Source organism: Heloderma suspectum, chromosome 4 (assembly GCF_057233095.1).
Source record: "Heloderma suspectum isolate Gila_16-S chromosome 4, 16-S_ref, whole genome shotgun sequence".
Classification (NCBI taxonomy): Eukaryota; Metazoa; Chordata; class Lepidosauria; order Squamata; family Helodermatidae; genus Heloderma; species Heloderma suspectum.
Window position 1 is genome coordinate 239,550,364 of NC_139461.1, and position 15,400 is coordinate 239,565,763.

The 15,400-nt window shown below is 43.2% G+C and overlaps 2 protein-coding genes across 2 annotated transcripts in view; one reads left to right on the top strand and one right to left on the bottom strand.

Moving 5' to 3' along the window:
- GNAT2 (G protein subunit alpha transducin 2) overlaps positions 1-12,786 on the top strand; it is a 31,399-nt gene extending 18,613 nt beyond the window's left edge. Inside the window, exons 5-8 of the mRNA XM_084852866.1 lie at positions 4,849-4,977; positions 5,824-5,953; positions 9,223-9,376; positions 10,332-12,786. Coding sequence (XP_084708992.1) covers positions 4,849-4,977; positions 5,824-5,953; positions 9,223-9,376; positions 10,332-10,522 — 604 coding nt within the window. The 3' untranslated portion in view covers positions 10,523-12,786. The remainder of the gene's footprint in view (positions 1-4,848; positions 4,978-5,823; positions 5,954-9,222; positions 9,377-10,331) is intronic.
- Positions 12,787-14,177: 1,391 nt separating this feature from the next.
- The window catches only part of GNAI3 (G protein subunit alpha i3), a 34,613-nt gene continuing 33,390 nt past the window's right edge, over positions 14,178-15,400 (bottom strand). The window contains exon 9 of the mRNA XM_084852865.1: positions 14,178-15,337. The gene's annotated coding sequence lies outside the window, so the exon portion shown is untranslated. The remainder of the gene's footprint in view (positions 15,338-15,400) is intronic.

Genomic DNA, 15,400 nt, shown 5'->3' on the forward strand with positions numbered 1-15,400 from the left:
GTGAAAGGTTTTCACCTGCTGTTTGTTTGCACATCGAGTTTGTCCCTCAAGGTGCAGGAGGGGACCTGGGGTTGAATCCAACCCCTCAGGTTGACAGTAGGATCCTAGGCTTGTTTACTCGGAAGTAAGTCCCGATGTGTTCAATGGAGTCTATGTTGGACACATGAGTCACTTAACCTGAACTTGAAGGGTTCATATAAGTAAGATGGGAGGGGATCTCTGAGAGGTCGTTCCGCCTTTTCCTTGTCTCCTCCCTCTACTTTCCCATCTTCTTCCTTCTTCCTCTTGCAAGTGATGCTGACCATGGGGCTGAAATCAGCCAACTTACCTTGAGATGTAAATTTCATCTCAAGGTAAGAAGAAAAGGTAAGATTCATCTCTCCAGTAAAAGTCTGTTCCTAACCCACCACTTGAGTATGTTTTGTCTACATCCATAGCTACTGGGCAGGGGGGCTGATTCGGACTTCAGTTTACTCCCATAGTGAGTGTAGTTATGCTTGTAACCTTGTAGGGCAATCCTACTCGTCTATTCAGAAGTACCATTATGTTCAATGGGATTTACTCCCGAATAAGTGTGTATAGGATTGCAGCCTTAAAGGAGTTGTGGGTCACCGCAGACTGAGTTCCATTTATTTTAATGTGGCATTGCTTCACACCTGGTTGCAATGGCTTTTCATAATATTAATTAATAATAAATATACCATGGTTATATTATTATTATTATTATTATTATTTTACTGTTACACGTTTCTTGAATTAAAAAGGACTAACCTTTTTAGTCCACACTGGAGGCATTCAAGATGAAGCTGGACAGCCACCTGTCAGGGATGCTTTGACTTGAATTACTGCATTGAGCAGGGAGTTGGATTTGATGGCGTTAGAGAGGCCCCTTCCAACCCTACTATTCTATGATTAACCAAACAAAATTTTCTAGCAAGTTGCTGGACATGACTTTGTGTGTGTGTGTTTTTCTTTCTTTTCAAATGGACTTTTTAATAATTCTGAATTAGGGTGACCAGATACTCCAAACAAAGTAAGTGACTGAAAGCTCATTTGTATTGTGTAATCTTACAAGGTTGTATAATTTTAGAAGGGGGTGTGATGATCATGAAGGGACCCTGCACTTCTGAATTTGCCATTACACTACTGATCCTTTTGATACCTCAAAGCAAAGCCCCTGGCAAATACTTGCATGTCTTTGCAGTCACTGCCTAAGTGAAGAGTCAACAGTTGCTCATGAGCCCTCTTTAACCCAAGTAGAAAAATGTTTTGAGATCAATTCCCAGTTGCTCTCATATGATTTCCTGTATGGCTGACTGTGCACAGCAGCCAGAACTTTCAGCCATTTGGTTCTATGCCCAAGCTGTTAGGGTGACAGCATTCAGCCAAAAATGATGCAATGGCTTGAACCTGCAAGCTGTGGGTTCAAAAACCTCCTCAGCCATTAAGGCACTAGGTAGCTTTGGGCAAGCTCAGCACCTCATCTTTCAACTGGAAATACAAATTTTATACCCTAACATTTTAATATGTGCCTGGGAGGACTATTGGGCAACTCAGGGGGTCGGGGAGGTGCCACTATAACTGTGGTCATGGGCAGGGGGAGGTATGGCATTGGGGGATTAACAGGCCAGCTGAAAAGAAGAGGGGCTAGACACCTTACAGCTGTCCCCTCTTCTGGTTCTTCCCCCAACCTGATGGTTCCTGGCAGCCTTACCAGTCTGCCCTTGGGTCTGGTGGTGCTGCTGCTGAATGCCAGGTCGGTCCAAAATAAAATCTCCCTCATCCATGATTTGATTGTGGATGAGGGGGCTGACCTGGCATGTATTACTGAGACCTGGGTGGGGGAACTGGGAGGGGTCACTCTCTCCCAGCTGTGCCCTCCTGGGTACTCGGTGCAGCACCAACACCGACTTGAGGGTCGGGGAGGGGGGGTTGCCGTGGTCTATAGGAATTCAATCTCCCTCTCCAGGCTTCCTGCTCATTCGAGTGCAGATCTTGAGTGTTTGTACCTTGTGTTGGGTACCCGGGACAGATTAGGGATTCTGTTGGTGTACCGCCCACCCCGGTGCCCATCAGACTCCCTGCCTGAGCTGACGGAGGTGGTCTCGGACTTGGTGTTGAGGACCCCTAGGGTGATGGTCCTGGGGGATCTCAACTTCCATGCCAAGGCCGCTGTATCCGGGGCGGCTCAGGACTTCATGGCCGCCATGACAACCATGGGGCTGTCCCAACATGTTATCGGCCCAACGCATATAAAAGGACACACGCTTGATCTGATTTTCTCGACTGGGCAGGAGGATGGTGATCTGAAAGTGGAGGAATTAACATCTGTCCCTTTGTCATGGACAGATCACTTCCTGCTGAGGTTTAGACTCATGGCAGCCTTCCCCCTCTGCAAGGGTGGGGGACCTATTAAAATGGTCTGCCCCCAGAGATTAATGGATTCTGATGGATTCCAGTGTGCTCTGGGGGATTTTCCTGCTGGTATGGCTGGTGCTCCGGTCGAAGCCCAGGTCGCTCTGTGGAATGCAGAGATGACTCGGGTGGTTGACACGATTGCGCCCAAGCGCCCTCTCCCTCTGAGCAGAGCCTGGCCAGCTCCTTGGTATACACCTGGGCAATGAAGCAAGAGGGGAGACGGCTAGAACGCAGGTGGAGGAAAACTCGTGTTGAGTCTGACCGAACACAGGTAAGAGCCCACTATCAAGCCTACTCTGTGGCGGTGAGGGTGGAAAAGAAACAGTTCTTTTCCACCAGCATTGCATCTTCTCAGTGTCGTCCAGTGGAGATTTTCCTAGTGGTTCGCGGCCTGTTACATTCTGGGCCAGGGAGAGAGATGGTGGAACCCTCAGTAGCACGCTGTGACGAGTTTGCACGGCACTTTGAAGATAAAGTCGCTCAGATTCGTCATGAATTGGACACCACCATTAATGCAGTTCCATTGGTAGAGGCATTCAGAGCACCGTCTGGTCCAGTTTTATTGGATGAGTTTCAGTTACTGAGGCCTGAGGATGTGGACAAGGTGCTTTGCCAAGTCTGATTGACCACTTGTGTGCTTGACCCTTGCCCTTCATGGCTTATTAAATCAAACAAGGAGGGGCTGTCTGGCTGGGTCCAGGAGGTTGTAAATTCCTCCTTGAGAGAGGGAGTGGTGCCTGCCACTTTAAAAGAGGCGGTAATTAGACCACTCCTGAAAAAGCCTAACCTGGACCCAGAGGATGTTAACAATTATAGGCCAGTGGCCAACATCCCCTTCCTGGGCAAAGTGCCTGAGTGGGTGGTTGCAGGACAGCTCCAGGCACTGTTGAATGAAATGGATTATCTAGATCCATTTCAATCAGGCTTCAGGCCTGGTTTTGGAATGGAAACTGCCTTGGTCGCCCTGTGGGATGACCTCTGCCGGGAGAGGGACAGAGGGAGTGTGACCCTGTTGATTTTCCTGGACCTCTCAGCGGCTTTCAATACCATCGACCATGGTATCCTTCTGGATAGGTTGTCTGGGTTGGGAGTTGGAGGCACTGCACTGCAGTGGTCCTGCTCCTACTTGGATGGCTGATTCCAGAAGGTAGTGCTGGGGGATTATTGCTCTGTGCCATGGCAATTATGCCATGGGGTTCCACAGGGCTCTATTTTATCCCCCATGCTGTTTAACATCTACATGAAACCGCTGGGGGAGGTTATCCGGAGGTGTGGGCTGAGGTGCCATCAATATGCGGATGACACCCAGCTCTACCTCTCTTTCTCATCAAAACCAGGTGAGGCAGTGGCTGTTCTGAATCAGTGCCTGGGCACGGTAATGGACTGGATGAGGGCCAGTAAACTGAAATTCAATCCAGACAAGATGGAGGTACTGTTAGTGGGTGGTTTGTCTGCCCGGCTAGGTGATATTCAACCTGTTCTGGAGGGGTTGCACTCCCCCTAAAGGATCAGGTTCATAGTTTGGGGGTGCTCTTGGATCCAGAACTGTCACTTGAGGCACAGGTGAACTCAGTGGCACGGAGCACTTTTTATCAACTTAGGCTGGTATACCAACTACGCCCTTATCTGGACAGAGATAGCCTAGCTACAGTTATCCATGCTCTGATAACTTCTCATCTGGATTACTGCAATGCGTTATACGTGGGGCTGCCTTTGAAAATGGTCCGGAAACTTCAGCTGGTCCAAAATAGGGCAGCAAGATTGTTAAGAGGGACTGGCCTGCGAGCTCATATTACGCCAGTACTTTTCCAGCTGCACTGGCTGCCTGTCCATTTCCAGGCCCGATTCAAAGTGCTGGTGTTAACATTCAAAGCCCTTAATGGCTTGGGGCCAGGTTAGCTGAAGGATCGCCTCCTCCCATATGTGCCTGCCCAGACCTTAAGATCATCCTCAGCGGCCCTTCTCCATGAGCCCCTGCCAAAGGAAGTGAGGCAGGCGGCTACTAGGAGGAGGGCTTTTTCTGCTGTGGCACCCCGGCTCTGGAATGAGGTTCGCCTGGCACCTACATTGTATTCCTTTTGGCGCCAGGTGAAGACCTTTTTATTTTCCCAGGCATTTTAGCATTTTAGCTTTCTAAATTTTTAGCTTTGCTGTTTTAAATCTGTATTTTAAACTCCTGCACTGCTGCTAGGTTTTATTGTGGTTTTATTGTTATATATTGGTTTTAATGTTCTATATATTTTAAATTGTTTTATTGTGTGTTGTTTGGTTTTAATTTTTGTGAACCGCCCAGAGAGCTTCGGCTATTGGGTGGTATAGAAATGAAATGAATGAAGGAATGAATAAATAAATAAAATTAATTTCCAAACTGAGTTACTGTTGAGGGTGAACAAACTTTCTTATAAACTACTTCTCCATTTTTTTCTGCAGCTACTTGGACCAACTGGATAGGATCACAGCCCCCAACTACCTCCCCAATGAACAGGATGTATTGCGATCACGAGTCAAGACCACAGGAATCATAGAGACAAAGTTCTCTGTCAAAGACCTCAACTTCAGGTAAGCAAAACTCCTTCAAAGTGTCCTCTACCTAATCCTTTTGCTCCAGCCAGTTTTCGGCATGGGTACATTTTACTTCTTAATTCTAGCCTACTTAAGGATTGCCTTCTCCTGTATATGCCTCTGTACACTCCATCCCAGCATCTGAGGCCTGCTCAATGCACCCTTGCCGATGAGGAACAGCTGCTGTCCACTACTACTAGGCCATTCTTAGTACTGGCCCCAGTCTCCAGAGAAACACGCTTGGCCCCAACATGGAGTACATTCAGGCAGGGGGAGCTGGTGGCTTGGATGTCAGTGGGGCGATAAATCTGCTCTGGGTTCCAGCCAGAACTCTGAAGGCGCTATCCAAGGTGGGGAAGCACCTTGGATAGCTCCTTTAGAGTTCTGACTGAAACCCATAGCGGATTCACACAGCCCCCACTGACAGCCAAGCCTCCAGCCGCCACAGCATTTAGGCAACAGGGAACCAACCTAGCTTTTCAAGAAGGCCTTTGGAATGTATTTTTTAATTTATTGTTTTTCTGTTGCTGCAGCATTTTACTGACTATGCTGCTGGGGCTATTTTATTCCATCAAAGAAAAACTGGGACATCTATTTCCTAAATAACTATTTGCCAACCTGCATTGCTTTTACATTTCAGAGTATAATCTTGACACTTTCATTCTAAACTGTTGCATTATACATCTTTTAACTGGCCTGATGGGTAGTAAAAGATACACCTATTTTCAGTTCCAAACAACTGCTCATTTCAGCTACAATTCTGCAGAATGATGCTTCCCCTCTGCTGCATTGTTTCAAAAGGTGCTGAATGAATGCCACAAACCATGGCTCTTTCTTCTGCAGGATGTTTGATGTAGGCGGGCAGAGGTCAGAACGTAAGAAGTGGATCCACTGCTTCGAAGGGGTGACCTGCATCATCTTCTGTGGAGCTCTCAGTGCTTATGACATGGTGTTGGTAGAAGATGATGAAGTGGTATGTTTTCTAGCTCAAATGTTAGGGGGTTCAGGGACTGTTCCACTGCCAAACATGTCTGCCTTTATGCTGAAATCCAGCAGCCACACAGAAGCACAGTATCAGCCCCCTTGTCCTACAGAAGGAGCAGCAATGCCCGAAGCTGACCTTTGCCCAAACAGCCCACTGAAAGTCATGCTCCAAGGCAGCAAAACAGAGAGAGGGAAATTGCAGAGCCTTGAGGGCACTTAGTGGTTCATTTGCCACATTGTGCTGCTCTGATGCAAGTCCAGGAAGCAAAACAATATTCGCCTGACACTGGCTTAAGCCCTACCTGAAATTAAATGTTTCTCTATAAGCAGTTAAAGAGTTGGGAGCTGGGATTAATTTGCGTAGAACAGCAACATCCTAGAATCAGTTAATTCCAATTCTCCATGTGTACTATAAAGATCGGGAAGAATCCCATCAGCCTCCATCAAAGGTGACATCAACATCGATAGGACAGGGCAGGCTTTGAAAAGCACAGGAATAGTCAGCAGAACTCCATTCCTGGCTTTGCAGGGTTCCTGCAGGCCAGAGTGGGAAGGCCAACTGCTCAGTTCCTTTTAAAAAATGAGTCTCAGGAACACCCTGTTGATTCCAAAAAGGGAAGTGTAGGTTGTGAAGACTTCCCCATCTTGCAAGATCTGTAAGTCTCACACTGGGGGAGGTTATTCCTCTGAACCCTACGAAAGCATAGCAAGGTTCTTCACCAATAGGACTAGGCTGCTGAAAATCTAACAAAAGAAGGGGTGGGCATGGAATCACAGCAGCACACCTAGCAAGTTGTGCAAAATTCTTTAAAATGTGCATGTTTCAGTTGTTTGACCCTACAGCTGATTGCACTGTCTCCATCAAGACCAATCAAATTAGAGAAGGAAGCTAAAGATGACTTGGCAGAAAACCATCAGCTGCTTTCTCATAGTCCAACATAAGCACATCTGGTCTCCAAGCATAGAGGAAAACAAACAAGCCTGCAGCAACTTTCTACTGAAATAAGGGAGGCATTTGGGAAATTCCACTCAAGTGTAGCGTGCGAAGCTCTCTTTTAGACTTAAAAGAGATTATTACTTGGAGTGGGGAGATTTGCCTGCAGTGTTCTCTCCACGCTCTGGAATTAGGAGCAACAAACCCCTTAGAATCGCCACTTTGTAAGGCCTGTTTATCGCCCCTGGAGCAGCCTTCTGCAACCAGGCACCCTCTAGAGGCATTGAACTAAAACTCCCATCATCACCAGTCAGCATAGGAGCTGACTGGGATGATGTAAGTTTTAATCAAACACATTTGGAGGGTGCCAGGTTGAAGAAGTTCACTATGGAAAATGCCACCAGAGGAGTAAAAACTTTGGCTAAGAGCAGTAGGCAGATGGGGATAAAACAACAGATTGAAATCTGTCAACTCCGCTGTGAGACCTGATTTTTTTTTTTTAACTAAAAGGCAAAACAGCACTTCAGAAAAGTACCAGCAATTAGACCAAAGAGGGAGAGTTCATAGATGTATCAACTACTGAGCCAAATTGCTTAGAATTAAATCAAGAGGGGAACTCTGAAAAAGTGCATTTGTTGTGACCAAAAGCACACCTTTCACTTCATAATAAATTTTAAATGTAAGTCTGTCAAAATTATCCTGTACAAGAACTTTACATGTATAACCTAAACACTTTATTTAAAACATCATGGGTTGGATCTAGGCTTGTCCTTCCTTGAACAGAAGGGTTTCTTTGGTTTACAGAGGCCCCCACTGGAAGGAAAGGAGCTGGCAATTTTCACCAATTCCCTTTCCCCTGCAACCCCCCCCCCTTTTCTGGATGGTCCCTTAACCCCATGGAATAATGTGCAGGTGTAGATAGGGTTGCACAGGAAACTGGGAAACAACACTCACCCCCACTCCACCAGCAGGTACATCCCCTGAGCAGAATTCCACTAGAGAGAAATCTGAAAACAACCCTTTATTTGATTAAAAGTGGTATTTTCCCTCATGAGGTTTCCACTGTATTTTCATTAACGATGTTCAAAGGAGAACTTTTATTTGAGGTCTGAAAAATTTACAACATTAGAGCAGTATCTAATACTGCCCCTGCACTAGTGGGACATCCCGCTAGTGCAGTGGGAACTGAGCAGTTCCCAAACCCATCAGAAACAAGGTGAAATGCTCATTTCTGCAATGGTGCAGATCAGCAAACCTCGCTGAAGGGAGCCCCATTGACCAGCCCTGTTCTGGAAATGAGTGTCTCCACTCATTTCCGGGGTTATTTTAGAAACACGAAAGCCCTGTTGCACAAGCCCTGCAAGCGCCCTGGAACCAGTGGAGGCGGAGTGGTCGTGTTGGATACTACCCCTAGGGATTACAGATGACAAGGGTAAGCAACTTTTTCCATCCTGCAGGGACATTTGTAGTTTTGGGGGTTCCCATTAGCACATTTGTTATTTGGTGGGGGGAGGATTCCCTCTCTTCTTGGCTCATCCTTCCTGCAACGCATGTGGGATTTCTCCATTTTCATCCCCCGCCCTCAGCTGGAATCTGTCCCCCACCATGGACCTTTCCCACCCAAGTCTTCTTCTGATATGCTGACTTCCTGCTTCCACCTTAGGGCTTCAGCAGTGCAGAGGTGAGGTGTGTGGAAGAATGCAGTTAGGGGCTGGGGGAGTGCAAGGGGGTCTTGGAGAGCACCAGCAGGGATCTTGGGGAGTGTCAGTACACCTGCAGGGACCACATTGCTGACCCCTGATGTATGTTGTATTACCTTACATCCACTCATTCGTTTTCTTTTGAAAAACCAAGGGTATTGGTCATGTTATTGTTTATTCCTTAGAAGTGTTTTTGCTTGTCTTTTCATTATTGCAATGGAATGCATGGGATCTCTTTTTAAAAAATCAAGATTTTAAATAAATATCTCAGGGAGTTTTCACAACTATAGGGATCCAGTCCTGTCCTCTCATGTCCACATGCAGCATACCCACTTTATTAATATACAGAGTGATTTGTGCTGTACAGATGGGAATGAATAAGTCAAGGTAAAATTTAATCTTTCAGACCTTGAGAATGGCAAGTGTCATTCAAGTCACTCTACCCTGCCTGTACTTTTTTAATAAGTAGGAAAATCCTGGAGTAAAAATTGAGATGCATTTGGGGTAATGGTCACATCTTTTGTTTGTTAATGAAGGTGTCTAGCAGCATGTTCTGAAGACAGACTGAGCAGATACACAAAATCGTTGAGCTTCAGTTTTTAAAATGTGTGGTCTTCTCTCTAGAACCGCATGCACGAATCTTTGCATCTGTTCAACAGCATATGCAATCACAAGTTCTTTGCTGCCACCTCCATTATTCTATTCCTAAACAAGAAGGACCTCTTTGAGGTAAAGATCAAGAAAGTACATCTCAGCATTTGTTTCCCAGATTATGACGGTGAGTTGGTCAAAACATTCCTTTTTATGGAAGCCAAAGTAGTTAGATCCAAGAGCTGGTACACAAATGACTTTTTCCCTACATGGATGCATAATTGTGGTGGAACACACACTATACATGGGTGAACATTGTCATGCTTAAAAAGGTCTTACCAGTCATTTCTAATCCGTTTATATCATCCACTGTGGAAATAGTGTTATGTATTAATTTTCCTGCCAAAACTGAGCTACACATTCAGTAGTTTGAAACTCAACTCCAAATGCATGAACAAGCCATTCAGGAGAGACAAGCCTTTGATTAAAAAAAAACCTTGCTGCACCAAAGTCAACACAGGTAGAAAAAGGGTATCTTAAAGTGGCATAGGTTTCAAAAGTCACACACAGGCACATTCCAAAAGTTGCTGAGTTTAAAGGTAACTATCCATTTCAATTTACATCATGTTTATTATGAATGCTACTTCCTATCCTATTTTCATATGAAGGGAACTGGAAGAGCTCGAGTGTTTTTACTGGTTTGTTTCTTACCAATTGGTGGAAAAAGTGTGTTTGGGATTGTCACACTATATTTACATAAATGTTCTTGCCAAGCAACAGATCAAACTCTAAGAGAGGGAGAGAAATGCATGGCTTTGGATTCTAAGATCCTGTGTGTGGAACTCTGTTCATAGAATGCTCCCACTGGTGGAAGGAGATTTTTGCCAATTCCCTCTGCAGCTCCCTGAAAATCTCCTCCAGAGGGTTGGGGACTCTCTAGAACAGTGTAGGAAGTGACACAGGGGGGTGGGGAGGTATCTGCAAAAATCACCTCCCCTTCCCTTACACCAGCAGGAGAAGCACCTGGATCAAAGGATCTTTTGTGAGAAAGCAACTCAGGATTCAAGCCATAAACTTTAAAATAAGCTATGTATCTTTCAGCAACATTTCCATCCTTTCCTTTGTTTCCTTTTTGTGAACAGGTCCCAATACGTTTGAAGATGCAGGGAACTACATCAAACTTCAGTTCCTTGATCTGAACATGAGAAAAGATGTGAAAGAAATCTACAGTCACATGACTTGTGCCACAGACACACAGAACGTCAAATTTGTATTTGATGCGGTCACGGATGTCATCATCAAAGAGAACCTCAAGGACTGTGGTCTCTTCTAAGACTTCAGTGTTTTATAAAGGCAATCTCCATTCTAAGGAACATATCTGCTCTAGTAGTCCTCCTGTGGAAGACTGGTAAAAGAGTGTACTCTAACAGTTGCTTAGAATTTTTAAACAAAGCAACCCTTACACCTGAACTTGCATTTAAATTTATTCCAGCAACCCAAATTTGCAAATGTTACTTCTACAAAAACCTGAACCACTTATTTTAGCAGTATTCTTCACTTCCTTCAGAATTCAGCAAGTTCAGAAACTCATTTTAGGAAGAACTTGCCCTGTGTATTACAAGTACTTGGCAAATGGTGCTGAATTAAAAGTGCGAGCTAACCCTGAATTCTGAGGCAAGTTTTCCCAGTTCCCATGCAGATGACGCAAACTGTCCACTCTTCCTAATGCATTAGCTACTTGTGAAAGATTGTAATATACAAGAACACTAGTCAAGTGATCTCAGCTACATCCCTAATAGCTACCAGAAATCCTAATCTGCAATAGGATGTTCCTGTAGACACAAATTGTACATTAAGTATTCTGACTTTTCAGATCTTCTAACTACCTGACATTATAATTTGTTTCATGGGTTTATATATTTATTTCTGCAAAAACATATTTTGCTTTACATCAACAGGGGTAGGTAGCATCATGCCTAGTTTCTTCTCTATGAGTTTAATTCCTAAGCAGGTTTGAAGATGTGATCACAATTAGAAAGTAATAAGCTAGTCATGCAGTGAAGTAGTTTCTCTATAGTCACATGCTGCAGCTGCAGTTGAAAAGGAACTAAGCAAGAAGAGCAGGAGCTATGCCCTTTCAGCGTATGTGCCGAGGGTAGGGGATGAGCTCCTGCCAAAATTCTGCTCAGCTCCAGAATGTTGAGTGAGGCTCTATGCAGGCACAGAACCCATTATATGTGAGCTACAGAAACTACGAAAACCACTCTGTTGCTTGCTGCACTCAGAACTGTGCTGTACAACTCAATCTCAAGGCTAGTATTTGACAATGGGCTTGGTTTTGTTTTGTTTACACTAAACTCAACATTACAGCTTCAACATTGCTGTAGCTGTTTACCCAAGCACTTCGGGTTTATATTTCAGTTTATATTTCACATCTTTTGCAAATACCTATGCTTTGTTTTACAATCAAAATATTATAATGTAATTTGATTTCATTTCTCAAAATACTTTTTCACCTTCATTAATGAAAAAGGACTTCCAGTTAGCTTCAGTGTTCTGCTGAGCAGAGCCAATGGAGTGAACAAAGGTAACTCAAGAGTCCACACTTTTCTATAACCCACACATGATACAAACTGTATACTTCCAAGAACACGCCATCAGAAAGGCATGAAGAAACAAAACACTAAAAGCCTCCCATCTCTCTGAGCCATTCTCTTTGGTAATTTCCCCTCTGAAATACTGTGCAATCTGTAAGCCCTGAAATGACAACATGAAAGAGAGCCAACACAATCTTGTCTGCAAACAACTAATCATGTGACAAACACTGGATCTTTGTGCTTCTATACAACCAAGAACTAAAAAAAGCATGACCTGTGGGGGAAATCTTTTTGTGGATTCTTCGATAGAACTATTCTCTTCCTTAATTTATACATGGTCTGAACTGTGATTCTGCTCAACATGGAGATCCTAATGGGTTGAATGTCCAAAAATTCCTATATCATATATGTGATCAAATTACCAGTTTGTAAATAAGCCCAGAAAGTTGGGTGATTTTTTCAAACCTTCCAAGTAAACACACACTCACCCCTCGACTTGCAGTTCTTTGAAACTGGTACAATTTGCCCCCACAACCTTAAGTAGATAATTTATTTTCTTTCTAGTATCCAACTCTTTCCATACTAGAAAACCTGGTGAATACAGACAGATTCTTTTTTCTCCATACCAACTAACCTCATGGAATATAGCAGTACTGATCCCAGCCCAATGCTTTACCTCTTGCTGTGGAGACTATTGCTCTAGCTACCACTGGCTCCTGTGGTAAAGAGGTCACAGCAGCATACAAAAGAAAGCCATGTAAATTACAGGGTTAGAGAACTTCTCCACACACATAGGAAATAGAGAAAAGATACAAAGTGGAAATTGGTTATGTCAGGATTCTCACTCTGCTATTTAGAGCTGTATTGTTCTTGACCATTTATAAATAAGTCTCATGTTTCTCGACAAGATTCTCTTTGTATCAATATATACTGCAAAGAATTGATTATACAGCTTCAATTAAATGTAGAACATCAAAAAATAAACATGCATTAAAATGTGGATATAGTGTTATTTGGAAAAATAACTCTTAAGAAATTCAAGTTTTATTTTTGTTTTCAAAAGCTACCTCATCCTTATCCATGCAGTGTACACAGGTCTAATAAGAACCAATATGGTTCAATCGATAATGTTGTACTCCAAGAAACCTGAATTTAAAAATTCAGTTAAGTCGGAGGCTCACACATGTATTCAGTGACTGCAATACTAAGGGATGGCTTCCATGTGTGAAATTTTCAGAGCAAACCCCAAGACAGAATTTACAGACCATTTCTAACAATCCATTTCAATTGAAGCCATTTAGACATTTAGCTTGCAATTTATCTGTTGGTGAGATATTGACCAGGTTTACACAATTGGGCAGGGACAACAAGCCACCATGGCTTATTTTCCACCCTGCAAGTGCCAGTTATGCGCTGCCTAATTACCATAATTACCCTCACCAGGCGCAGCTTGTCATGATGTCAAGCAACGGTGGATGCTGGTGGTTTACAAACCACCCCAGAACCCATAGCTTGTTCTAGGGTTGTGTGGTGGCTTGTAAACCACCCCCACCACCCACTCTCGCTGGGTTCTGATGTCACAACAAGCTGTGCCCAGGGATGGTAATTACAGTAATTAGGCGGTGCATGACCAGCGACTTATTTTCCCTCCTCAATCATGCAAACCTATCCAGTGTGCACTAAACATGAATGTATAAAACCAGGTCTCAGCTAGTGGTATTTGGCAAGCTATGGTCTCAGTTCCCCATTTGACAAGTGAATACATCACCTTATAGCAGGGATGGGCAACTTGTGCCCCTCCAGATGTTTTGGCCTACAACTCCCATCTGTCCTAGCCAGCATAGCCAATGGTGAGGATGATCAACGTTGTAGGCCAGAACATCTGGAGGGCTATAAGTTGCTCACACCTGCCTTACAGGGTTAATGTGAGCAAAAATTCATTAGAGTAACTTACTATAATCTGCAAACAGAGTATTTTAGTAAGGCCGTCATTTTAACAGCCTAGTAGGAGGAGAATATGAGAATTTTATCACTCTTCTACTGTGATTATAATCACCACAATTGGTAACAAGTAGTCACAAGATTTTAGATAGAAACTATAGTATCTTGTTGATATGACTTATATGGTAAGAACCAACAAACACCTTGCCACCTTTCTCAGCCTTGTTTGTATAAGCTATCAGTGCCTATATAATGGAAAACTGGCATCAGAATTATTCAGAAACTAAGATACAAAAGCTCTACATCGATTGACATAACGTTTAGCAATACCAAATAGCTAATCCATCTAACTAAAATCTTTATTTGCAGAAACTGGAAATGCAATTAAGAGACCAACAAAGATTTCAAGAATGTTTCTAGAGGTGGCTCCAATAAAGTTAAGAACGTTAATATTTTTAACTTACCATTTTAATATTGCCAATAACTACATCAGATTGAAACTGTACATGACAAATTGGGAAAGAGTTTCAATGTAATGGTTTCAGCAAAGAAATGTACTGACTCTGCTTAATAACATCACAACAGTAAAAACAATGGCAAACAGGAACTTGGCACCACATTTACAAAGTAAAGGCATGCTGTTGATACATTTTTGAAACTTCTGAAGATAAAAGGCCTTGGTAAATGCAGAACAAATTGCACTGTCTACAAAACTCCCCACTGGTTTAAGACCAAACACACACACAAATAATTAAGTGGTTGATTAAGTAGCTTTGTGGCAGCAGTACTCTCCCCTCCAGTTTGGAATTTTACAATTCAGCCTTCTAACTGGAAGCCACATCAAGCATTTCATATAAGAAACAGATTTCCACCTGCTACACCAGTAGCACACTCAGTGATTTGGTAATCAGCATAATCCAGGCTAATCCTCCCCAACCCATAAGCAAGACAAAACATGTTACCCTGCTACAGGAAATTTATCTTTTGGAGGAAAGAGAAAGCTTTACAGTGTACGTAGCAGAATGGTAACAAAGTATACATTAGAAGAAGCCATAGCTTTAGCCATAAGAATTGTAAGGCCCTTTTAAGTAGTTGCAGTAATATCAAGTTCTGACCATACCAAGTTTTAAAAACAAAAGGTTCCTGCTAAGAGGAATACTTTCTGCATGATCTGGTCACATCATGTGCATAGTTAAGTGTTTTGTTTGTTTTTAAAACAAGATTGTTTGCAAATAAGGAAATAAAATTTAGTCAAGATATAGTTTTGATGGAAAACCTTAAAAACAGAGCAGTTGTGGCTTATTAAAGAAAGAAAGCTACATATTGAAGTTCTGGGATCTCAACTACATAACAGCTGTACACATCTGAATCTATGCAATCCAAGTGATGCCTGGATGGTAAAAAAAAAAATCACACTTAACAGTAGTTCCATTTTTGAAGTCTAACTTCAGCATCCCATATCAATAAAAAGGTCCCTAGTACAGAATATTGTGCTAAAGAATGCAAGGATTTTGCATGCTGTTTTCATTCCCCAGTCCTGTTCATGCTTGCAGCTGTCCCACGAGGCAGCAGTTAAACAGTCCAGTTCTTAAAACACCACATCCTGAAATCTGAAAGAAAAAAAACCATTAGCTGAAGTTCATGTTATAGCCAGGCAAATGTTTACACAATGC